We start from the raw sequence: 25,311 nt of genomic DNA on the forward strand, positions 1-25,311 counted from the left end.
AAAAATCATAACATAAAAAATCTAATATAAACAAAATTGATCATTATAATGTTGTTTTTCTTTCTAAAAGTCCAACACATTCAGAAATTTTTTTATGGCAGTGATCTCCTGCATGAATGTAGTTGACTCTTAAATACTTTATGAAATAACCTGCCAATCACTCAGATGTTAGTTACAATAAGAAATGGAAAATAAGTACTGACCTGTGATTCCAATATTCCCAGCACATCCTATTTCCAAATTCTTTTTGTGACCAAGTGCAGCCATCTCTCACATCCAAGCATCCATTTCATGTAACTATGTAACTTTTGCCATTGTGAGGAATGTCATGTAAGTTTCAATGGTGTGTTACAAAGTCATACAAGGTTAGATATTTAATCTTTATGGTTAAAAATAAATTTGGTATACCATTGTCAGTAAATCAGAACCACACCACAAAAGTTCACAACTGCTTACTACTCCATTTATTAGCATGATGCGCAAAGTAGCACAACTGCAAATAGTCTGTACAAAAAAAAATTGTGATAAAGTGAGCTCATTACTGAAAACTTAAGACAATCGTGGAAAGAAAGAAGACTATTTGTCCATTGTATAATATGGACAAAAAATACAATTTTTAATTATCAGAGGGAATATTCCTCAAAAATATGGCCTTTTGTTTTCAAAAATAAGCATTTGAAAATCCAGAATAAACACCAATCTACCAATGGCATATATTAGGAAGGTACTTGTGGTGTTCAAATACCACATCATCCCAATACAAAAAAAATCCTCTGAGAAATGTACCTTAAGTAATTTAATAAACACAGAAATGATAGATGTCCTTCCAGAGCTAGTTTGTTTTGCAACATGATTTGTAGAAATCAACTATTTGGGTCTGTCCTTGTTTTCTAAGAATACCATAGTGAACAGTAATGAAATTATTGATAGACTAGGGACACACAACTGGAGGTGAGATTTATGCTCTGTGCTTTTAGTAATCAATACTGATTTTAATTTCTATTTGTTTTTTTTGAATTGTGATTTTAATGGAACAATATTTATGATTTAGGCTTATTGTGAATTTCCTGTTTGAAAACTACTCTTTTTAGAAGTTTTTTAAACACATTATTTCTGCTTTATTTCCACTCAGCTATCTATTTTGTCAAGTAGTTGGTGAACATAACATCAATTACTGATCTAGGATCTATTACTATAAAAGGAAAGTAAACCCTCTACTCTCACTTGACGTTTGTTAAGTTCGAACCTGTACTCAATAATTTTGCACTTAGAACCAAAGTCAAATATGCTTATATTTGTCCTTTATATTGTATTATGACACATAATGATATTTATGTCCCATTATTTATATATGTGAATACAATTATAAAATTATACATACTTAATTATAATGATATTTATGTGTCATAAATATAATTTATGTCTCTCAGTATTTTAGGATGCATTTACATTATATGCTTAGTATTGGTGTATGCAGTTTCCACTTGATGCTCTGAATACTGATGTTAACCAGAATTAAATAAAATAAAGAATGAAGGCCTAGCATAATTATGAATTGAGACTTTTTGGAGGAGGGCATTTCAGTTTTCATGCGTCCGGCAACAGATTTAGACCTTTGTAATCAGAACCCCCTGCTCTGAACTGGCACCATAACCAGCAGCGATGGGTAATGAAATACAACCCCGTTCCCCTTTATTGAAGTATAAATGTTCGCAAAACGACAATCACACTTGGTCACCTTTCGGTTCAGATTCTGTCAGTTCCTTCTTAGTTGTCATTCGTGAGTATTATGAATATGTTTTGATTTTAGAACACTTGCAGAATGTACTGTCGAACCTCAAACGGGCAAGAAATGTCCATTGTCGCCAGGTTTTTATTGTCATTGGCCATGTATGTTACGAGTGAAGATACCGATATTATTACATTGGGGAGAAAAAGCACAATGTGACTGATTGAAGTGAAATAAACACCAGCCGAGCCTGACAGTGAAGTTTCTTCTTCTGCTGTTATTAGACAGCTTTTTGCAACAATTTCAATCGCGCAGCTATCTCGCGAGAGCTGGCGCACTGCCTCCCTCCCTTTGATTGACAACCAAGATGTCGGTGGAGAAAGAGCTCCCCGGTGCAAGCTGCTGGGAACGGCGACAAAAAACACCTGCAGCAGTAGCGCGCAGCTCTTCATAGCATCAGCAGCACAAGCTGCTTTCCAGAGCAAGGCCACTGTCTCCAGTTCAAGTCTATCAGCCGCATGGAGCCAATTTGAAACATTTCTTCAATTCATTCAAGATTTATTATTCAACCTTGCTGCTCTATAATAAAATATTTTTTCTTAATTTCAATCAATTTCCAGCCATGGATGAAGACAATACGGCAAAGAGCGAAGAACAGCAGCTAACTTTGCAGAAAGCATTACAGCAATGTGAATTGGTCCAAAATATGATAGACATCAGCATCTCCAGTCTGGAAGGGTTAAGGACTAAATGTGCCACATCAAATGACCTCACGCAAAAAGAAATAAGAACACTGGAGGTAAGGAAAATAACGATAACAATGAAGTGGAATATTCCCCCCTTCTCCTCCCCACAGCTTGTGTCCGCATTGAATTTTAAATAAAATGATGTAAGCTTGTTATCTAAAGAAGGCTGACTGCGGGCTAGGTGACTGCTGTATTTTGTTTATATACAATGGTGTTGTGTGCAGTGATATAAATTAAGGAGCTGCAGCAGAATGAAGCGAGTCTGCGCATTCTGCAGGTGGTGGAAAGGTGGCGGGGTCTGTGTTAAAAATGTTGGGAATATGTATTTACGCTCATTTGAAAATAACTGAATACATGGCATTTCGAGAAATCCTGAGACGCACGTTTCGTATCGATGGCTCTTGATAATGATGTGATACCAGCTAATAATAAATGCGCTGATTTAAGCGACCTTAACCTATTATCTACGTGCGGCTCAATATGAATTGAATTATATCTAAGATATTCGTGAGGTCCTATCATTAACGGATAGAGATGTTAGCTGCCTGATGTCTTTCCTTATCTAACACAGATCGTGTCTGGGACCAGTCACACTAATGTGCGTCGTAGGTGGGGTATTTTTCGGTTCTTAACTTCACAGGGATTCAAATGACTGCGCTGTTAAAGTGTAACTTATTTCTGTACTGTACTTCTGAATCATTATGGTCAGTTCACGTTTATACTTGTTATAAGTTCTGAACTGAAATGCCTCAACATTATCATATTAAAAATACACGATTTTCATTCTAAAGAACGAGTGTCATGATTAACTTTAGGCTCCCTACAAATGATTATTTTCGAAACACAGACTTACAGGTAGTACTTGGAATTGGAAGTAACAGTTATTTTCAAGCCTGCATATTGATGTTCTCACTGCATTGTTCTAGTTTAATTTTGGGGACTACATATAATATTGCAGATTGCATGTTTCTGAAGGCTGCACCAAATGTTTGACGCGGATTGCTTTACAATATTTCCAGCAGTACTATATTTCTGGGCGCTGTATGATTCCACATACAGTATCCTTGGGCGCATTGTCATCCTGGAGAAAGGCACATGATAGCAACAGAGCAACATTTGTTTCATCTGCACAGTAGAGATAAATATAATCCCGGAAAGTGCATCAATATATTGTCTGGATGTTGGAAGTTTATCGAGGTACGCAGAGGTTAACACGGCGCCTGGTTCCTCGTTTGACTGGCGACACCTACTGTTCGCCCTGAATCCTGAAGAAACTGCAAAAAACGCTCAGCTTCTGGGCAAAATCGTCCGAATGAAATCCTGGATCGCGCGGCATGATTTGAATTCAATTTCATTCGAGTAAACTACAAAATTAACTAACTCGGAACGAACCTGCGGAAGGCAATAGGCATTAAGTGGCTTGAACTATTCCTGTTAGATTTATTTTCTACAGGACGGGCACACGAGTGACCAGAAATTGGTAACTTGTTTCATACCTTAAAGCTAAAGAACGATTTTGCTGATTGATAAATTCATATACTTCAGGCATTCCAAACCAAACAGAAAAGCTATTTTTCCTCGTTAGGTTTCGTAGAAAAAAATACCCTTTTTTACTTGGATTTATTATCTTAAAAACTGTTTTTGAAAACTAAACTTACAAAATCTTGTAATTGAACCACTCATTAATCTTAAATTGTGATAGTATTGTATTAATATACATACGCTTGAATCTTCTTTATATTTTAGAAGACTGTTACTGATGAAGGATGCTTTGTTGGACTATTGTTAATGAGCTGTTAAGCTTGGGGTAGCTTCGAAACTGTCATCTTTCGCTAAACAGTCGGCGATCATTTTCTTTCCATTTTTCGTCACGAGTTGCAGAAACGGTGAGAAAGTTCAGGAATTAATGGTAGTTGACCTAAAATGGGGAGTGTGTCGCAATTTTCCATATGCAAATTAATTAAAATATTTGCTGCCAGTTACTTCGAACCTCGACTGTGAGAGCGTTCCCTTAAGGGTTGAATGTGTAATAAAGTGTGGTTAGAAGCAGGTTGTGTTGCCTACGCTTTTTAAAAACTTTGTAGCCTAAGTTAATGAGGCCAGGTCCTGTCACAGTTCGAATGGTATACAATATTTAAAGAATGTCAAAGTGCAACAGTATTGATGCACTTACCAGAGAGCCATTCTTCTGTAAATTAGCATAACAGTCCGACTTCAGAGCTTTAAATGTTGCCAGAATTTTAAGATATTTTAAGAACGGCTGCTTTGTACCAGTCTAAGATTTCCAGTGTCTGGTGTAAAATTGGGACCAAAATGGCTAATTTCATGTGGTTTGCATGGCCACATTGAATTAACTGAAACAAAATATCAATTATTTTCATGGATAGATGGATTGAAAATCAAAATTATAATGGCATTGTGTATTAGGGTGACAATTCATTGTGCCCCAAAGTAATAAGCTATAAGTGACTTTGCAGTTATCTCCAAAGTCGGAGATGGGAATTATTCTGGTTAATTCTATTATTTATTTAAACAAGGGAACAGGGGATGTAGTGGAATCCATGCTTTTGTCATGCTTGGTTATTTCAGCAGTATTGCAACTTTTGCAGCTCTTCCTTTAGACTTTTCTCTGCCTGGTTGATGCTCTTTCTGTTTAGAGCTTCCATCTCATTGAGGAAGCTTTATGCCAACTCACGTCCAAAATCCTACTCTTTAAAAAGTCTGCTGACATTTTGACAACTGTCAAATTCCACCACAACAGTTGAGACAATCTCCAACATTCTGAAGCAACCAACATTCTTTCAAATAAAACAGCTGATGACAGACACTAAACAAAAAGTTACTACACCCTATCTCCCAATGTTAATAGATGCTTTTTAAAATGTCTGAGTCTAGACCCCCATCAAAAAGCCCTTCTTCTTTTGAGACATGCCCTATCTGTGCATGAAGCTTTGTTAAAAATCTGCTCATTATTTTTTGAAATTAACAAACAGGGGTCAAAACATTGCCTTTTCCCACCTTCTGTGGTGGTAAGTTATATACGTAGAATCTTGTTGGCAAATTGGGAACAGATCGTCTGCCCACCCCTTTATGTGATACAGTAAGATAAAAAAAATGAGATGAGTAGCTAAACCAAAATTAATTTGATTGTACAGAACTTGAGGACTTGATAAATATTTTGTTGTTTCAGAGTGGCTCCGTGGTTAGCACTGTTGCATCACAGCACCAGCAACCTTGGTTCAATTCTAGCCCTGGATGATTGTGTGGAGTTTGCATGTTTTCTCTCTCTGTATGAGTTTCCTCTGGGTGCTCTGGCTTCCTCCACAGTTAAGGGTGCACAGGTTAGGTAGATGGGCTATGCTAAATTGCACATACTGTCCAGGGATGTGTAGGTTATGTAGATTAGCCATGGTTAATGTGGGAAGAGGGTAGGGGACTTGGGCTGGGTCTGCGTGGGATACTTTTTGAAGGGTCGATGCAGACTCAGTGGGCTGAATGGCCTGATTCTGCACTGTAGGGATTCTGTGATTAAACTTACACTTATTAGGACAATTTACCTGAACCCCATAAAGGAGAAATTGACATTTACACTGCATGAGAGGAGGGTGCTGCTTGATTTGCAAATGGACTTTGATGGGTAAACATATTGCCATGGAGAATGCTGCATTTAATGTTAACTTGCTGTTAGCTACCAATGTTTGTTCACATTTCAATAAAATAACACCCAAAGACCTGTGGATGCTGGAGGTCTGAAAGAAAGACAAATTGGTGGTGAAACTCAGCAGGTCTGGTAGAATCTGTTGGAAGCAAGCAGAGTTAACTTTTAGCATCTGGTGATTCTGAACCAGACCTTCTGAATTTCTGTTTTTGTTTACATTTCAACCTGGCAAGTTAATTCTGATTGTAATAATTTGTAATTTGTTTGACCCTGGGGATTTGATACATATTTGTGAATTTGTAATATGGTCCTTTATTTCTTTAGGTAAGTTCAAAACAGCATTCGTATACAACTTATTCCAAAATTACTGACACTGATTTTCAGGCCTCATAAAAAAATGTGCAAAAAAAGTGCCTGAGCATTGTTCTTCTCTCCCCCTCACCACATGGTATGCTATGAGTTCTGAGAATAAAACCATTCAGTCTCATAAATATCACAAATGTGAGCTATGTCCATCTTTAAAACAGTCCATCTCCTGATTTTATCATCTAAATTATGTGACTTGTTGATTTCAAAGTGTGTGAATCATTCTTAATTAACCACCTCTATTCACAACTGGATGTGTCAGATTTTAAGTGTTTTGACCTGATCTCTAGGTCTTGATCACCAGGATCAGCCTTCTGCCTGCTGCATTCACTGTTTAACACACATGTATTCATGTACTTTAGTTTTATTGAATCGCCAAGTCTTTTGCACTGTCCCCAGTATATTTGATGTTCCCAAAAAGCTCTTCTTCATTCCTCCATGTTACATTCTTTGACTCAATCACAGTCCCTGGGCATATCCTGTCTCAGTGGCAGGTCAGATCCTGCAGAGGTGGCTGTTAATAGCACCAGGTCAAACATGGGCAAGGAAACTTCCTGTTGACTATGATCTACCAATCCTCTTTCAACTAACATATCAGTATCCTTGAATGTCATTTGGAAGAAGTTTTGAGGCTAGCAATGGCACAGAATTTATTCTGGGCAAGAGAATTGAATGCGTGAATTAAGAAAGGATTCTGCGTAATCTAAGATAGAGGACGGGGAAAATATTGTGGCTGTAAGAGCTGCTCCATTTTTTTTTAGGTATTTTAATTGTTGAAGGTGATTTCCTCGAATTCCAGGAGCAGCAATTACTGTTTTATACGCTGTTGCATTGTTTTAGAACTTTTGGGAAAATAGATCAAAAGAACAGCACTTTTAAAAGGAGGAAGACAGACAAAAGGCAGGGACCACACGATCAGTGAGGGAGCGGGAGAAAGAAACCTACACTGTTAACTGACACAGTAGTGAATCTGAACAGTTACTGCATTTGCTGTTTGAGTTCATGTATCTCTGGATATCGGAGTGCAGCGAGGAAAAATGAACAAACAGCGAAATTCACAGCTGACCTTGGAGGAATCTGTGTGGGAGACCTCACAGCACAGGAACAGATAAGTGCATAGTTTTTAGTTGTATCCTTGCTGTAAGTCTATAGTAATGAGTAGAGTGGGTTCTTTCTTGATTATTTGTTTTATTGAGATCTGTCTCTTGATTAAATGTTAAAAATATACACCATAGCTACAAAGTTAGCCTAAAGCACTTTTTTTTAAGCAAACAGATGTGTTATTTTCTGGGTCTGTGAATTGTGAAGGAGCAAAGATGGGCTTTTGAAGAATGTTATGCTCTTCTTGTTGAATGTGGGAGTTGAGGGAGAGTTTCCGTGATACTGATGACTGTGTCTACAGGAAGTGTCTTTGGTTGCAAGTCCTATCAGATCACATAGAACGGTTTGAGTGACAGTAAGAGGTAATAAGGAATTTATAAGAGGTAGGGGGTGTGATGAATGGCAGTTAATGGAAGGGAGAAAAGCTGCAGATATAGTCAGATAGATGGGTTAAATCCAGGAAAGGTAGGAGGGGGAGACAGGTAGTGCAGGAATCATCTGTGGCTATCCCCATTGCAAACAAATATGCTGTTTTGGAAAATGTAGGGGGTGATGGACTCTCAGGGAGTGCATCACAAACAGCCAAGTTTCTGGTATTGAGACTGGCTCAAATGTAATGATGTCGGGTTCCAAGTGATCGATTGTGATAGGGGACTCTCTCATCAGAGGCACAGACAGACATTTCTGCAGCCAGCAATGAAAAATCAGATGGTGTATTGCCTCCCTAGTGTCAGGATCAAAGATATTTCAGGGACTGCTGCAGATTGTTCTCAAAGGTGAGAGGGACCAGCAGGAGGTCATTGTACACATTGGAACTAATGACATAGGAAGGGAAAAAGGTGAGATTCTGAAAGGCAAATATAGAAAGTAAGGCAGAAATTTAAAAAGGAGGAGCTTGGGGTTAGTAATATCTGGATTACTCCCAGTGCTATGAGTTGGTGCATGTAGGAATAGGAGGATACAGCAGATGAATGTCTGGTGCAGGGGAGAAGGGTTCACATTTTTGGATCATTGGAATCTCTTCTGGGTAGAAGTGACCTGTCCAAGAAGGATGGATAGCGCCTGAATTGGAAGGGAACAAATATACTGGCAAGGAGATTTGCTGGAGCTGCTTGGGAGCATTTAAACTAGTAAGGTGGGAGGATGGGAGGAAGGGAAATAGTGTAGTGAGGAAAGGGATCAATCTGAGACTGGTACAGTTGGAAATAGGAGCAAGTCAAACAGTCAGGGCAGGGAGGAACAAAGCAGAGAACAAGGTAAGACTGATAAATTAAACTGCATTTACTTCAATGCAAGAGGCCTAACAGGGAAGGCAGATGAACTCAGGGCATGATGGGGAACATGGGGCTGGGATATCATACCAATTACAGAAACATGGCTCAGGGATGGACAGGACTGGCAACTTAATGTTCCAGGATACAAATGCTATAGAAAGGAAAGAAAGGGGGGGGAGGTGCAAGAGAGGAGGGGGAGTGGCATTTTCGATAAGGGATAGCATTACTGCTGTACTTTGGGAGGGAATTCCTGGGAATTCATCCAGGGAAGTTATTTGGATGGAATTGAGAAATAAGAAAGGTATGATTACCTTGTTGGGATTGTATTATACACCCTCTAATAGTCAGCAGGAAATTTCTAAGGCCATTTCAGTTATCTGTCAGAATAATAGGGTGGTTATGGTCGGGGTTTTTAACTTTCCAAACATAGACTGAGATTGCCATAGTGTTAAGGGTTTAGATGGAGAGGAATTTATTAAGTGTGTACAAGAAAATTTTCTGACTCACTATGTGGATGTACCTACCAGAAGGTGCAAACCTTGAATTACTCTTGGGAAATAAGGCAGGGCAGGTGTCAGTGTGGAGCACTTTGGTGCCAGCAACCACAATCCTATTAGTTTTAAAGTAGTGATGGAGAAGAATAGACGGAATCTAAAAGTTGAAGTTCTAACTTGGAGGAAGGCTAATTTTGACAGTATTAGGCAAGAACTTTTAAAGGTTGATTGGGGCTAGATGTTCACAGGTAAAAGGACGGTTGGAAAATGGGAAGCCTTCAAAAATGAGATAACAAGAGTCCAGAGACTGTTTTTCCTGTTAGAGTGAAAGGAAAGGCTGGTAGGTGTAGGGAATGCTGGATGACTAAAGAAATGGAAATTTTAGTTAAGAAAAAGAAGGAAGCATATGTCAGGTGTAGACAGGATAGATCGAATGAATCCTTAGAGTATAAAGGCAGTAGGAGTATAGTTAAGAGGGAAATCAGGAGAGCAAAAAGAGGACGTGAGATAGCTTTGGCAAGTAGAATTAAGAAGAATCCAAAGGGATTTTACAAATACGTTAAGGACGAAAGAGTAACTAGGGAGAGAATAGGGCTCCTCAAAAATCAGCGAGGCAGCCTATGTGTGGAGAAGCAGGAGATGGAGGAGATACTAAATGAGTATTTTGCATCAGTGTTTACTGTGGAGAAGGAAATAGATGATGACATCTTGAAAAATGTCCATATTACAGAGGGAGAAGTACTGGATGTCTTGAAACCCATAAAACTGGATAAATCCCCAGGACCTGATCAGGTGTACCCGAGAACTCTGTGGGAAGCTAGATTGCTGGGCCCCTTGCTGAGATATCTGTGTCATCAGTAGTCACAGGTGAGTTGCTGGAAGACTGGAGGTGCCACTATTTAAGAAAGGTGGCAAGAAAAAGCAAGGGAACTATAGACCAGTGAGCCTGACATCGGTGGTGAGCAAATTGTGGGAGGGAATCTTGAGGGACAGGATGTACATGTATTTGGAAAGGCAAGGACTGATTAGGGATAGCCAGCATGGCTTTGTGCGTAGGAAATCGTGTCTCACAAACTTGATTGAGTTTTTTGAAGAAATAACAGAAGATTAATGAGGGCAGAGCTGTAGACTTCAGTAAGGTGTTTGACAAGGTTCCCCATGGGAGACTGGTTAGCAAGGATACATCTCATGGAATACAGGGCGAACTAACCATTTGGATACAGAACTGGCTCAAAGGTAGAAGACAAAGGGTGGTGGCGGAGAGTTGCTTTTCAGACTAGAGGCCTGTGACCATCAACAAAACCTTGCTATCCATTCACCTACCCCCTTGTGCTTAATGTGTTACATTGGCTCCTGATCAAGCAACATCTTGATTTAAATATTCTCATCATTGTGTTCAAATGCCTTCAAGGCTTTGTTTCTGAAGAAGAGTCATATTAGACTCAAAACATTAACTCACTCTTTCAGTAAGATGCTGTCAGACTTGGAAGGTTTCTCTAGAGTTCTTGGTTTTTATTTCGGATTGCCAGATCCTCAGTGCTTTGCTTTTATCCATGGCTTTTCCATTCTTATTTTTGGAATCTCTACCAGTCCACAACCTTCCAAGATATTTGCACATATTTTATTATGGTGCCATGTACATGCCTGAATTCAATCACTTCATTATTGGTGGCCACATGATTGTTATCTATTATCTAGCTCCTTATTAACTTCCCTACACATCTCTGCTTCTCAGCATCACTTTCCTACTAATATCCACTTCTTAAAACCTAATTCTTTATTAAGCTTATAGTCATCTGACCTACTATTTTTCCTCTAGGTTGGGTAACTTTTGTTTTCGATATTTTCTAATCAACTTGTTCAAGATGTTATTACACCCCACTGGAGCAGGTGAGACTTAAACCCGGGCCACTTGACGCAGCGGCAGGGACACTACCACTGCACTACCTCTTATTTTTTATCTTGAGGTATCTTGGAATGTTTAATTACATTAAGGTTATTATGCAAGTATATCTGAACCATGTTGGGACCAGAGGTCTACCGAATCGCGTAAGTAGGGCTGTACTCAGGGCTTTAAACAAAATAGTGGCATGGTGGGGGCGGGTTCAGTTATAGAAAACCTGAAGAGGTATGGGTGAAAAACTCAGGTGAGGTATTAAAGTCTCCAACACAGACACAGGGGACAGCATGGTGGCTCGGGGGTCTCTGTGGTTCAGTGGTTAACACAGCTGCCTCACAGCGCCAGGGACCTGGGTTCGGGTGACTGTGTGGAGATTGCACATTCTCCCCTGTGGTTTCCTCTGGGTGCTCCAGTTTTCTCCCCCAATCCAAAAGTGTGCCAAGTCAAGTTATGTTAAATTGCCCATTGTGTTAGATGCATTAGTCAGGGGTAAATATAGGGTAGGGGAATGGGGCTGGGTGGGTTACTCTATGGAGGGTCGGTGTGGACTTGTTGGGCCAAATGGCCTGTTTCCATATTGTAGGGAATCAAATTTATCAAAATAGGACAGACTGTTTGGAAAGGGTTAGCAATCAAACTTCAAGCATACTAGACAAATGAATGACAATGAGAAGAGGGATGGTTAATACAAAACTGAAAGTGTTATATCTGAATGCATGCAATATAAGGAATAAGGTAAATGAGCTTGTGGCATAGATCAAAATTGACAGGTACGATGTGGTGTGCATCACGGAGACCTGGTTGCAAGGAGTTCAGGATTGAAAGCTGAATATTCAAGGATGTATGTCCTATCAAAAAGATAGGCAGGTGGGCAGTGGGTGGGGTTGCTTTATTAGGAAGAAATGAAATTAAATCAATAGTAAGAAACAAAGTAGGGTCAGATGGTGTAGCATCCATGTGGGTAGAATTGAGGAACAGCAAAAGTAAAAAATCTATAATTGGAGTTATGTATAGGCCTCCAAATGGTAGTCAGGAGTTGGGATGCAAGCTACGCCAGGTTATAGAAAAGATGTGTAGGAAACACAAAGTTACAGTGATCATGGGGCATTTCAATATGCAGGTGGACTGGGAAAATTAGGTTGGTAGTGGATTTCAAGAAAAGGAAATTGTGAAATTCTATGAGATGGCTTTTTTGGAGCAACTTGTGGTGGAGCCCACTGTGGAACAGGCAATACTGGATTTAGTGTTGCACAATGAGGTAGACTTGATAAGGGAGCTTTAAGGTATAGGAACCCTTAGGGGCCAGTGATCATAACATGATTGAATTTACTCTGCAATTTGAGAGGGAGAAGATAGAATCAGAGGTAACAGTATTACAGCTGAATAAAGGCAACTAGACAGAGGCATGAGGGAGGAGCTACGTAGAATTGACTGGGAGACGAACCTAGCAAGAAATACAGTGGAATAGCAATGGCAGGAGTTTCTGGGATTAATCAGGAAACAAAAGAAGTCTGGTACAGGGAGGATGAGGCAAACATGGCTGACTGAATATAATGTGACAAAGGACTGTGGGAACCAGAGGATTGGGAAGTTTAAAAAGACCAACAGAGGGCAATAAAAAAGAAATAAGGAAGGAGAAGATTAAATATGTGTGTAAGGTCACCAGTAATATAAAGGAAGACTGTAAGAGTTTCTTTAGATATACAGAGGAACCTCGATTATCTGGCATTCATTTAACCGAATTTTGTATTGTCAGAACAAGATCGCAAGGTCCCGATGCTTGGCTAACTGTTATCTGGCATTCGATTAACTGAACAAAATACTTCCCATCCGTGTCCTTCGGATAATCGAGGTTCCTCTGTATAAAGGGGTCGATACTCAATGGACTTTAAAAGGATAGGGAGGTCTCTAATAGAAATTTCTATAATACTGAATGGCCTGGACAGAGTGGATATTGTGAAGATGTTTCCATTGGTAGGAGAGAATAGGACAAGAAGGCACATCCTTAGGGTAAAGGGAAGACTTTTTAGAACAGAAATAAGGAGAAGCTCCATCAGCCAGAGAGTGCTGAATGTATGGAATTCACTGCCACAGAAGGCTGTGGGGGCCAGCTCAGCGAATATATTTAAGATGGAGATGGATAAGTTCTTGATTGTCAAGGGGATCAAGGGATACAGGGAGAAAGTGAGAATGGGGTTGAGAAACGTATCAGCCATGATTGAATGGCAGAGCAGACGAGATGGGTTGAATGGCCTAATTTCTGCTTCTATATGTAATGGTCTTAGAAGTTGTTAATATTTTAAAAATAATATTTCCACTATCTGAGGCAATGTGGAAGAGCACTATATTATTCAGCAGAGCATTGGTCAAGATTTGTGGCAATCTATTGAAAGGTATGCAATCTCACCTTAATGTCTGTTTTGCCTTTGCCAGAACAGCTGAGGAAGAACATAAAAGGTGGCCAACCCCTTTCTGACTGGGAGATCTGTAATCAACTCATCCAGCTAAGTTAACAATAAATACAAGCCCAGTTTCTCATTTTACAACAATACCCAGTCCTTCTTTCTGTCACTGATCATCACAGTGACCATTTGGCCACATGCAAGAATTAAAGTCACCAGAAGATAAACATTCCAAATTAAATCTGTAAATCAAGCCATGTCATAATGCATATTAAGTTAACTAATCACCCTGATGTGTTTATTTAGTGCCTGTCTACCCTATGTTATTGTCTGGTCTTCTGCTAGGTGCCATCCTATTTGCTGTAAAGTATGCTGACCTTTAGAGGGGGAGACTCAGATGGTCTTGTAGGTCAACTTGGAACAGGTCTGAGTATAAAAGCTCTATATGAACATCTGCTGCAGCAGTCTGGACCTGCTGACTGTAGAAGCAATAACAAGGACAGTAGTGAAATGACAATGGCAGTTGGGTGAGTGCTGTCAACCTGGGAAGAACAACTCTGCGGCACCATTGTCACTCATTCCAATGACACTTAAACTGTCAGGTTACAGTTTGGTAACAGATTGCTGGACAGTTACAAGCCCCTTGGAGCGCTGTTATCCACAGCTTTGTTGGCAGCAGCCTGAGCATTTGTTGCAGAAAATGGAGTTTTCATGAGAGCAGTTTGAGTTTGTGGCAGCTTGCCAGAGCACATGGTCGCCCATGAGAACAATATAAACACCACAAGGTGAGGGAACAAGTTTAAATTAAGAGGTACATTCTTGCGCTATAAGTAGTTTGTGAACCACATGAGATTGTGGCATTGGGGGAAGTGGAATTTGAGAAGGAGGTATCAACATGAGAATGCAATCAGCTTCAATGTTTTAAGCCCTGTTTTTGGCCACAACTGAAGTCATAGCCACTCCACTGATGGAGAGGTTCATTCTTCTCCATTTAGTAAGAATGTTTGCTGTGGTTATCTCCAACCCTGTGGATGCTCCTGCCTCTGATTATACCTTGTCTTGCAAGAAAGCAAGAAAATTCTGTCAGTGAGTTTAGTACAATGTTTTTGGTGATGTTGTTATGGAACCAGATTAAACCCCCTGCAAATATATCAAAGAGATAGCCTAGACCCTAACTTTTATCTTATTTAAAGGCTGTGTTCCAGATGTAAATTGATTGGTCAAATCAGTCAGTTTTAAGCAAAGCACACTTTATTCTTGTCCTGACTTAAAATACAAACAAAATAAAGAAGAACTGGTATAACTTTAATCTGTTGGAAAACTTAACAGAATAATAGATGATTTAACTACTAAATAGCGACTATTCAAAAATAGTAACATCTAATAAACACAGGCTTGGCAAAGACAAAATCAGTAAAACAGAATATTTCACGTGTGATTCTAGCTGTAGAGAGAGAGAGAGAACTCCAGCTTTCCAGCTGTGGCCGAGAGAGATGTAACAGCTTTCACAGTCATCTTCAAACCCCAACAACTACTGAAAGCTAAACTAAAACCGTGGCTCTGTGGGAATCTGACTCCATGCTGTTTCTATTGTTCCAACTTTTTTAAAAAATGTAAGGCCTTATAAACTGTTTGTTTTATTGGCTTCAAATGGACTGCTCCACACCTCTCTTAAAATTTCTCTTAAAAACAAATAGGACAAAATATACCTCTTAAAGCAGAGTATTGATAAATTGAGGTGTTCAAGATTGGCTGGCAGTGTGTACCAGCTGTAAGATGCAGGGATGAAGCTTGCAGTTAAATGTGTGAAGATGAGGTGAAGCTGTGATTATTATATTTGAAAGATTATTGACAGTAATTGTCAATAAGAGTGTGGTGCATCAGTGGGCTTGCTTACCCATTAGACCCTGGTTGAGGAGCTGGCCAAATCTTGCAAGGTCCTGGGGAAGCAGATCGAGGAAAAAACTCAAAGAGAAGCTGGCTTCTGTATCTGCTATGCTGCAAGACTTGGGGAAAAAAGACTGACGAACTCTAGCACCGGGCTGCAGGCGTAGAGGCAGAGACTGACTCCTCCAAGAGCCGGTTTGAAGGCCTGGAAATACAGGTCGGTGGTTTCTTGGATCTGGTACATGATCTCGAAAACAGCCGCAGAACAGAGAACCTGCGCATTATTGGCATACCAGAAGGATCGGATGGTGAGCGACTGGTGGAGTTCTTTGAGAAGTGGTTCTCAGAATTCCTTAATTTGGAGGCTTAGAAGGGAAGGATAACAATTGAGAGAGCCCACTGGATTGTGGCACAAAAGTCAGTTGCAGATCAGCATCCACACCCTGTCCTGGTAAGGTTCCATCATTATAAAGACTAGCAGAGGGTAATGGAAGCTTCTAGAGCCTGGGGAAGGGATTCAAGGGTGTTGGTATGTGGTGGCTCCGGGGTCATGTTCTTTCAAGACTTCTCGGTGGCAGTGGTCCGGAAAAGGAAGTCCCACGATGGCGCTAAGAGGAGATTGAGAGAGTTTGGGATCCAGTATTCTCTAAGGTATTATGTGGTGCTTTGGATCAATCATAATGGATCCATACATTTGTTCGACTCACCTGAGAAAGCGAAGGACCTTTTGGAAATATTGACATAAGTCGAACGGCCGTATAGACATTGAGGACAGAGCTGTTTGGGTTTGTTCTTCTTTAAAAAGCACTTGGTGGAGACTCCTTTCTGGTAATACATTGCATTAAATAATGTCTGGATGGGACAGAGTATTTATCTTTAATCTCTAAGTTATGTTAAGGGATGGGTGCCATATTTATTTTTAGTTTGCTTGTCTATAGTACTAATCTTGTTCTTAGTGATTTTTTTTCTACCGGGTTGTTGTTGTATGGTTGGAGTTGAGAGGGCGGTTGGGATGGTTAGTAGGATTGTGGGATGTATAGGTATCCCCTTTGTGGGGGGGATAAATTCCTTCAATCAGTGCCTTTGGCGATTTTTCTTTTTGTCTTTCTGATTTTGCTGTATATAGTTTTTGTAAGTTTTGTAGATTTGTTGGCTGCAGTTATTTTAGTCGATGTAGTTTTTGGGTTTTGTGGATTCTTTTGCATTAAAGCTCAGCGATCTGTAGTTCAGGTTCTTCCTCTCTGGAATCTAAATGGTGCTACACAAGGTTATGGCTAAGGATGTGTTTAAGTGGTGCACCTGGAATATTAAGAGGATTCATTCGCCGGTGAAGAGGAAGAAGGTACTTTCCAGTCTTAAAAGGGAGAGGGTGGATGTCGCCTTATGACAAGAAACACATCTGGATGATGCAGAGCATTTGAAGCTGCAACAGAATAGGTATGACTAGGTTTATTTTTCATCTTTCAATACGACGAGTAGAGGGCTGGCCATTTAGTTAGAAAGAATCTCCCATTTATGTTGTTAGTGTGTTAACGACACACATGGGAGATTTGTAATTCTTTAAGTTTTGATACATGGGGAAGAATACAGAATCTTAAATGTTTACTGTCCCCTGGCCCATCCCCTTAAGTACTTGACAGATGCACTTTCTAGATTGGTGAACCTTGCATCTCAGCATATTATTGTAGGAATTGTCTAATAGACCCTATGGTGGACAGAATGCCCAAAGGCCCTTCGATGTCTTATTCGCGATCTAAACAATGAAGGGATTTGTGTGCTGAATTGGGGTTGGTAGATGTTTGGAGGCACCTTCACCCTACTGGCAGGGACTTCACATTCTTTTCGAACCCACATAAATTCCATACCAGGATTAATCTTTTTCTGACCCCCACAGCACATCTGGGCTTGGTGACGTCATGTACAATTGGCAATATCACTATTTCCAATCACACCCCAGTGTATTTAATGGTTAAGAGTGAGGATATTGTGGTAGGCTCGAGGCACTGGCGACAGAACCCCTTCATCCATAAGGATAGCAGGTTTATTGAATTCTTTTCTACTGAGTTCAGGTTCTTTTTTAGATATTAATTCAGACTCAGCCAGTAGCCCATCCATTCTCTGAGAAACAGCTAAAGCCTACGTTGGGGGGTTGGTTATTTCATATTCAGCCAGTATAAGTGGCAGATGGGTGAGCAGCAAAGCTTGCTCGAGATGCATCTGAAAGTAGATGAAAAGGCAAACTTTGACAGGCCCTCACTGGCTAAACTGCAGAAGATCATAGTGCTTCGGTCTACACTGAACTCCATGCTCTCACATTTAACCAACAGGGAGCGTATGTTTGCAAGTCAAAGGTTGTTTGAGCATGGGGATAAGCCAGGCAATTACCTAGCATACTTTGCCAGGAAAAGAAGTGCCCCCTAAGCCATTACCTCGATCAGGGAGGGTACTAGAAATTTAACGTACACTTCTAAAAGGATTAATGCAGCATTTCGGAAATTTTACTCCGAACTATACCAATCCGAAAGCTGTGTTGGTGGGCAAGTTAGGATGGAGCCTTTTTTTTAAAGAAGTTGGACCTTCTGAATAAGAGTCTGTCATCAATGCCCCATTGTCAGAGCAAGAGATGCAGGAGGCTGTGAGATAGCTGCGGAATGGTAAAGTGCTGGGTCTTGATGGGCTCCCCAGCGAGTTCTATAAGGAACTTATAAGTATATTGTCAGGGCCGATGCTTAGTATGTTTCCTGACTCCATAGTTGTGGCCCCCTCCTACCATCTCTAAGAGAGGCGAATATCTCTCTCATTCTTAAAAAACGGAAGGCCCTGGAGGACTGTGCTTCCCATAGGTCCATTTTACTCCTGAATGTTATCTTCAAAATCCTATCTAAGACTCTGGCATTAAGGCTAGAAACTGTATTGCCCTCCATTATTAAGGAGGACCAGATGGGGTTCATAAAAGGTCGCAGATTGACGGATAATGTCAGGAGATTACTTAACAAAATCCAAATATGTCAACAGCAATCAGTACAGGGATTGATGATCTCCTTAGATACGGAAAAGGCATTTGACAGGTTCAAGTGGCCATATCTTTTTTATACTTTAAAGCAGTTTAGCTTGGGCGAGACCTTCGTCAGGTGGTTGGAGGTGTTGTATAGTGACCCTCTTGCCGCAATCCTCACCAATGTTGTGCAGTCAAGCAATTTCAATATTTGTAGGGGCAATTGATAGGGCTGTCCCTTATCATCATTGCTTTTCATATTGGTGATTGAACCGCTGGCGGAAGCAATATGTAGGGATCCCAATATAAGCCTCCAGAAGTGGGGATGACGTCACATAAGATTGCATTGTATGCGGATGACGTTCTTGTCTTCTTATCAAAACCAACAGTCTCAGTGCCACACCTGATACAATGCTTTAATCTATTTGGTGGCTTCTTGGGTTATAAGATCAACTTTGCGAAATCAGAGGCCATGTCCATGGTTGGTCTCCAGAGAGTGCCTGATCCTGAGGGCAGATCTCAATTCCTCTTTAGATGGTTTCAGGGGGGTTTTCTCGATTTAGGTGTATTTATTATTTATGTTTTTGAATGGATATTTAAAAACAATTTGGCCATTTATTCAATAGAATCAAGCAGGACCTTTGTAGATGGGAGTTGCTTCCGATCTCTTGGTGGTTAGATTGAATAGCCCTCATTAAGATGAATGTTCTGCCCCATCTGTTGTATGCTATGCAAATGTTTCCTCTGCTTTTTACTAAGCAAATATTTAGAAGACTGAACAGCTGGTTTAGTTATTTTATCTGGTATCGCAAGCAACCCCTAATTAAATTGATCAAATTGCAGCTACCTTACAGACTGGGAGGAGTGGGCCTCCCAGATATCAAAAACTATCAATTAAGTTCATTGCTGTCTTACATGAATGATTGGGCCCAGGGGAACCCTCACTCACTTTGTTTGGATATCGAAGCATCTCAGGCAAGATGCCCCCTTATTAGCCTGTTGTTCTCTGACAAAATGAAAACAGTTAAGGAATATTTCTATAGCCCAATAGTCATCAATACTATTGAGGCGTGGAGGGAAATGCGTCAGGGTGAGGGTAATATTGCCAAAACATTATTTTTGACACCCATAGTTGGTATGCCAGGTTCTCAACCAGGGATGATGGACTCGGGATTTAAACTACGGGCAGTTAGGGGCGTGTCTTGCCTGGGTGATTTATTCAAAGGGGACATATTGATGTCCTTTGACCAGTTGGCTGGGAAATATGAATTGCCCAGCCATGACCTCTTCTGCTTTTTTATCCAAATTAGAAATTTCATACAAAAAGGGACCACACTTCTAACTGGTTCTTATAGGCCTGAAATGGAGAAGAGTATGTTGCGTGCTGAGGGACATTATTTGTTAGCAACGCTAATCATTTATTTGAAGAGAGTCCCTTGGATGAGACTGGCTCTAAGGTATGGAAGAGAGAGCTGGATGTTGAGATCTCTTCTGAAATATAGATATCTGGGAAAATGCAAGTTTCTCCACAGGGTCCATTTGGTTCCAGACCACCTCTCAAAATTTTAAGTGGGAACATCTCCAATGTGTCCTAAATGTAAAGTGAACGTGGGCACGCTAACTCTTTGTCTTTGGTCCTGCCACAGACTGTGGGCATACTGGAGCACTGTAATAGGCGAAATAGAGAAGGCCTTAGGAACAGAGGTGGAGATGGACCTGGTATCTCTTCACTTGGCTTTGTTAATTCACTTCCATTAGATGCACACAAAAGAAAGAATTTTCAGTATCCTCACTTCTTGTGCAAGAAAGAACATTCCATTTGGGTGGGTATTGGAAAATCCCCTGTGGGCTGGCGTAAGTTAGTCATAGAGCATATCCCCTTGGTCTTTCTTAGGAGTATGGTGCACCATACTCCTACCTGGGTACAGACTACCTGGGTACAGATTTGTCCGCCATACTAATAAGAGCCTTTATGTAGCCATGGCAATTCTATGTAATGAATCTGGTATCCAGACAGAAGGAACTACGAACATATGAATGTGTATAAACTTATGCGCTCGATGATCGAAGGCTATTGCTTTGTTTCACTGAGCTGTGTTATAGTTATTATTATTAGGATTATTATTATTCCTCTTAAAATTTTCAATTTTTAGCTTAGTCATTAGTTATTATTTATTCATCTATGTAATTAGTGGGTTTGTTTTTAACATTGGTTTGAAATGTTTGGTTTTGTATTTGTTGTAATATTGAAAAAAAACTTTTTTTCCTTTATTTTCAATAAAAATATATTTTAAAGAAATTAGTGTGGTGCATTGAGCAGTGTATGAGACTCGTAATGCAGTTGACCGAATACAGCACATGAAAATGCATTTCTTCACTTTGATCACTGTCATTAAATTTCTTGTGGCATTCTCAACAAGTCGTTGGAGTAATCACCTGGCATTGACTGCAATGGCAATCTTGTCTTCCTGTCTTTACAATATTTGTTTGCCCCCTCACTACCCACATAGATGTAATTTCTCCTTGTCTCCACCTCCATCACCAAGGCCGTTAGTGTTGTGTCATATGATCTTTGGGCACTCTCTGTGCCATATTGTGATATTCTTGTGTCATCCCCAGCTGCAAATTACTATTTGAATAACTTTCACTGCTTGCACAATTAAAATGAGTGTCTCCTTTAAGAGATGCAAGGTGCCTTAAAGTAGCAGAAGCTGGCTTGAAGTTCTACTGGCCTCAGCAGATTTTAGAACCCCCACTCCAATGTAATTGGAGCTGCTCAACAGGATGCTAAGCTGTACACTACAATCATTTAAATCAACAGGCATTTTACTTGCATTGAAAGCAAGAGTCATAAATTCATTGTACTTAATAATTTCCTTGCCAGCTTTTGAGGACATTGAACTCCACAGCCCAGTATTCCATTTTAATTTCTGAGCTGGTTTGACTTTGTGCTCAAAATAAAATTTTGGCTGCTTGCATTTTTCATTACACTTTGAGAGTTGCAATGAAAACCTAGCACATCAGATGTCAGAAATTCACATATTGGTAAAATAAGCTACCAGTCACACTAAGTTTATCACTAATTACAATGTGTTACTGAATTCTTTTTCTTTTAAAATTTACTGTTGTTTTAATCATTGCATTTTTTTACGTATCCTCCTGTGTTTTATGGGGTATTTTCTTCCTCTGTTTGTGTCTGTTAGTAATATTTGCGTTGTTTTAGAAGGGTAGAAGCTGATCCATTCCTGTATGACTACCTATCTGTCTCCTAAGTTGGCTGCAATAACAATTATGGCTGGTTCTAAACCAGGTTTGAAAATCAAAATAAGCTCAGTTAAACACGTTGAAATGTAATACATGCCATTGGGTATATTAAAGAAAATAGAATAATGTCCTTAATTACATCCTGATTTTGTTGCTGGATGGAAGACATACATGCACACAGGTCTACTCCAAGATGACAGCAACGTAGTAACAGCATTTGGGCTACAGAGCCTGGGGCTCATCCACTTCCGTCTGCTATTTTTTTCTTGAATTTTGCTTTTCTTTTTGTTTTTTTTCTCTTTAACGTCTATTCCCTTACCTTTTTGCCTCAATTGCAGCAGGCGGAGAAGTCTGGATCCAGGCCCATTTCTAAGCTAGAAGTGGGAGCTGTTCCAAAGACCATCTAACTTTATTGAGATTAAACTATAAGTTGACTTTCATTGTTTTCTGGCTCTATATTCTATATTTTGGTTTATACTTTGTGTTTTAAGCTGGTGCTGGAGAGTGGCAACACTTTTCACTACATTCAAAATAACTTTATGTGACAACAAATAAATCAAATCAAATCTTGCCAAATAAGTGAGTTCACAATCTTGGTCAGGGACCAGCGTTTACAAATGAGGGAATATCAAACATTATTGTACCGTATGCCGCCTTATGGCAGATTACAATCTATTTTTAGCATACCTTGTGAAATGATGTATTCTCCAAGGTGAGAAATTGCACAATGTTTAAAGAGAGGAAAAATAAGGTAGTAGAAATGCAATAAATCCCCTTTATGACATTAACACTTTTAAAAAAATGGTTTCTTTGTTGGACTCTCCAGGAATACACAAAGCATATATTAACCTATAGATATTAATATTTGAGAGACACCTGTAAAAGAAACCTCTATTGTGAAATATGATATCAATATAGGTGTCATTTATTTAACTGTAGAATAAAGTCTTATTATTTAAATACTCACCAAAAGAAGTAACAGGTGGTCTGCTGTGACATACGAGAGTAGTTTTGTTGCTTTTTTAAAAATCTCCATAACTGCGGTGCATAATATGAAATGTTTGCTTACTGCTGTACTATATTTTCTTTCCGTTGTGTAATGTGGGATTTCCTGGTGTATTTGATCTATTTATTTTTACTACAGAATTATAAGGGCTGTGCAGAGGCTAGCTTATGTGTGACAGTTTAACACAAATGGTGACCTAACCACATAACCCACAATGAAGCAATTGAGAATCTGTTACATTGGTTGAGTCACTAGTTCTGAAGAAAAGCAGTTTACTGGTACACTGTAGCAACATTAGACACTGGCTACATAAAAACATTGAGAAACACAACCTTTTAAAAAGAACTTGGATTAGTGCTTGAAATGTCATAACATTGAAGGCTCTGGGTCAAGTGCGAGGAAAGTGGGACTGGTGTAAGTAGTGGCGTATTTTTGGCAGTACTGACTTGTTGATGGGCTGAAAGGCCTCTTCTGTATTGTATGATTCTATGATTAAAGGCAGTTATTTTTTTCTATCCAAAATGATTTGCTTTACAATTCAGTTGAACCTTCACTAATGGTTCATTTGGGAAAGGCACTGCATATTGTGGTACTGAATCATGCATTAGAGGCTCCAGTTCAGTTCCTGGTCTAAGGTGAGATAGCTGATCTTGGTAGTGGTATAGGAGGCTAACTACAAATGGTCTTGGTACACCTGAACTGGAGAGGGGAACTTTAATGATATTTTAACTCTGCTGATAGTTCAGTAGTTGCCCCAGCTGGGAATTAGTATGAATGGAGACAGGGAACAAAGGCTCATGTTCAGTCGTAATTTCATCTTCAGCTGAAATTACGACTGTCCGCTTGACTATCAAAGTGTTTATACTCGTTGCTACTCTGAACAAGCCCACATGCTGGTGGGAACAAATGGATAGAATTTGCACAATGCACTTTACTTGAAGACTGACTGTTTCAGATGAACAGACAACTAAAACCTATGGAACCACATGGCAGATTAAAGGATCACAGTTTGGGGAGGAGATGATAAATTGTGTATGTATCTGTAAGTCTTCAGTGAGATGATCCTACAATGTATTGAATCATGGGACATTAATATTTCAATAAGCGATACTCTAGGATTTTGTGAGACAGTGCATCCTTCTGATGTGTGATCACCTCTCATTGTTTAATGCAGATAGATCACATGAATATGGAGAAATATTGTAGTTTAATAAAAGAGAGTACATTGTACCTTAATAAAGCTTGTAGATACCTTTCCTTGGCGCCAGCCACCTGCTATTCTTCATGGACATGCAATCCCTATAGACATCCATACCCCCCATGATGACCTAAAGGCTCACCACTTGAAGGAGATCTGAACAGTCCTCATTCACCACCACCCTCCTCCACCTGCTGAGCTCATTCTTACTTTGAATAAATTCCCCTTTAACTTGTCTCACTTATCAAAAATGTGGCTATAGGTAATGCCTGGGTCACAGTTATGCCTGTTTCTTTGTGGGGTATGTGGAACATTCCTTGTTCTAGTCATAGTTAGGCCCTCTACCAAAACTAGGTGAAAGTGAGGACTGCAGATGCTAGCAATTAGAGTGGTGCTGAAAAAGCACAGCAGGTCAGGCAGCATCCGAGGAGCAGGAAAATTGACGTTTCAGGTGATGAAGGGCTCCTGCTCGAAGCTTCGTTTTTGCTGCTCCTCAGATGCTGCCTGACCTGCTTTGCTTTTCCAGCACCACTCTAATCCCCCTCCCAAAACTGTTTTTCCAGTACATTGACGACATCATAGTCACTGCTTTCTTCTCATACAATACTGGAAAAATGAATCAACTTTGTTTCCAATTTCTGTCCTTCTCTTATCCTTCACCTGGTCCATGTCTGACTTTTACCTTTCCATCCTCAACTTCATTGTTTAAATTTCTTGGAATAGGCTGTCCATTAACACCAGTTGCAAATGCAGTTACTCCCATCTTTACCATGTTGACTCTTCCTCACACCTTGCCTTCTGTAAGAACACTATTGCATTTCCGAGTTGCCCCATCTCCATCTGCATCTTGCCATGCAATCACAGGTATAACACTTGCCTTGTATATCCTCATTTCTTATTGACCATGGTCTTATTGACATTCTAAGCGAAACAATGGCTTATTTGTATTTCTTTCAATATATTAGGGGAGGCAATGGCCTAGTGGTATTATTGCTAGATGTTAATCCAGAGACCCAGGTAATGTTTCTGGGGCATGGGTTTGAATCCCGCCATTGCAGATGGTGCAATTTGAACCCAGTAAAATCTGGAAGTTAGAGTCTAATGATGACTGTGAATCCATTGTTCATTGTTGGAAAACCCATCTGGTTCACTAATGTCCTTTCGGGCAGGAAACTGCCGTTCTTACCAGGTCTAGCCTTTATGTGACTCCAGACCCACAGCAATGTTGATGACTCTTAACTGCCCTCTGGGCAATGAGGGATGTGCAATAAATGAAGGCTTAGCCAGTAGC

General features: G+C 39.9%; 1 protein-coding gene across 1 annotated transcript in view; it reads left to right on the top strand.

Annotated features, from left to right (window-relative positions):
• The first annotated feature begins 2,140 nt into the window (after positions 1–2,140).
• ksr2 (kinase suppressor of ras 2) overlaps positions 2,141–25,311 on the top strand; it is a 396,641-nt gene continuing 373,470 nt past the window's right edge. The window contains exon 1 of the mRNA XM_088000110.1: positions 2,141–2,528. Coding sequence (XP_087856236.1) covers positions 2,352–2,528 — 177 coding nt within the window. The 5' untranslated portion in view covers positions 2,141–2,351. The remainder of the gene's footprint in view (positions 2,529–25,311) is intronic.

This window comes from Chiloscyllium plagiosum, unplaced genomic scaffold (assembly GCF_037043375.1).
Source record: "Chiloscyllium plagiosum isolate Xiang-an unplaced genomic scaffold, Cpla_swu_hap1 HiC_scaffold_24, whole genome shotgun sequence".
Taxonomy (NCBI): domain Eukaryota; kingdom Metazoa; phylum Chordata; class Chondrichthyes; order Orectolobiformes; family Hemiscylliidae; genus Chiloscyllium; species Chiloscyllium plagiosum.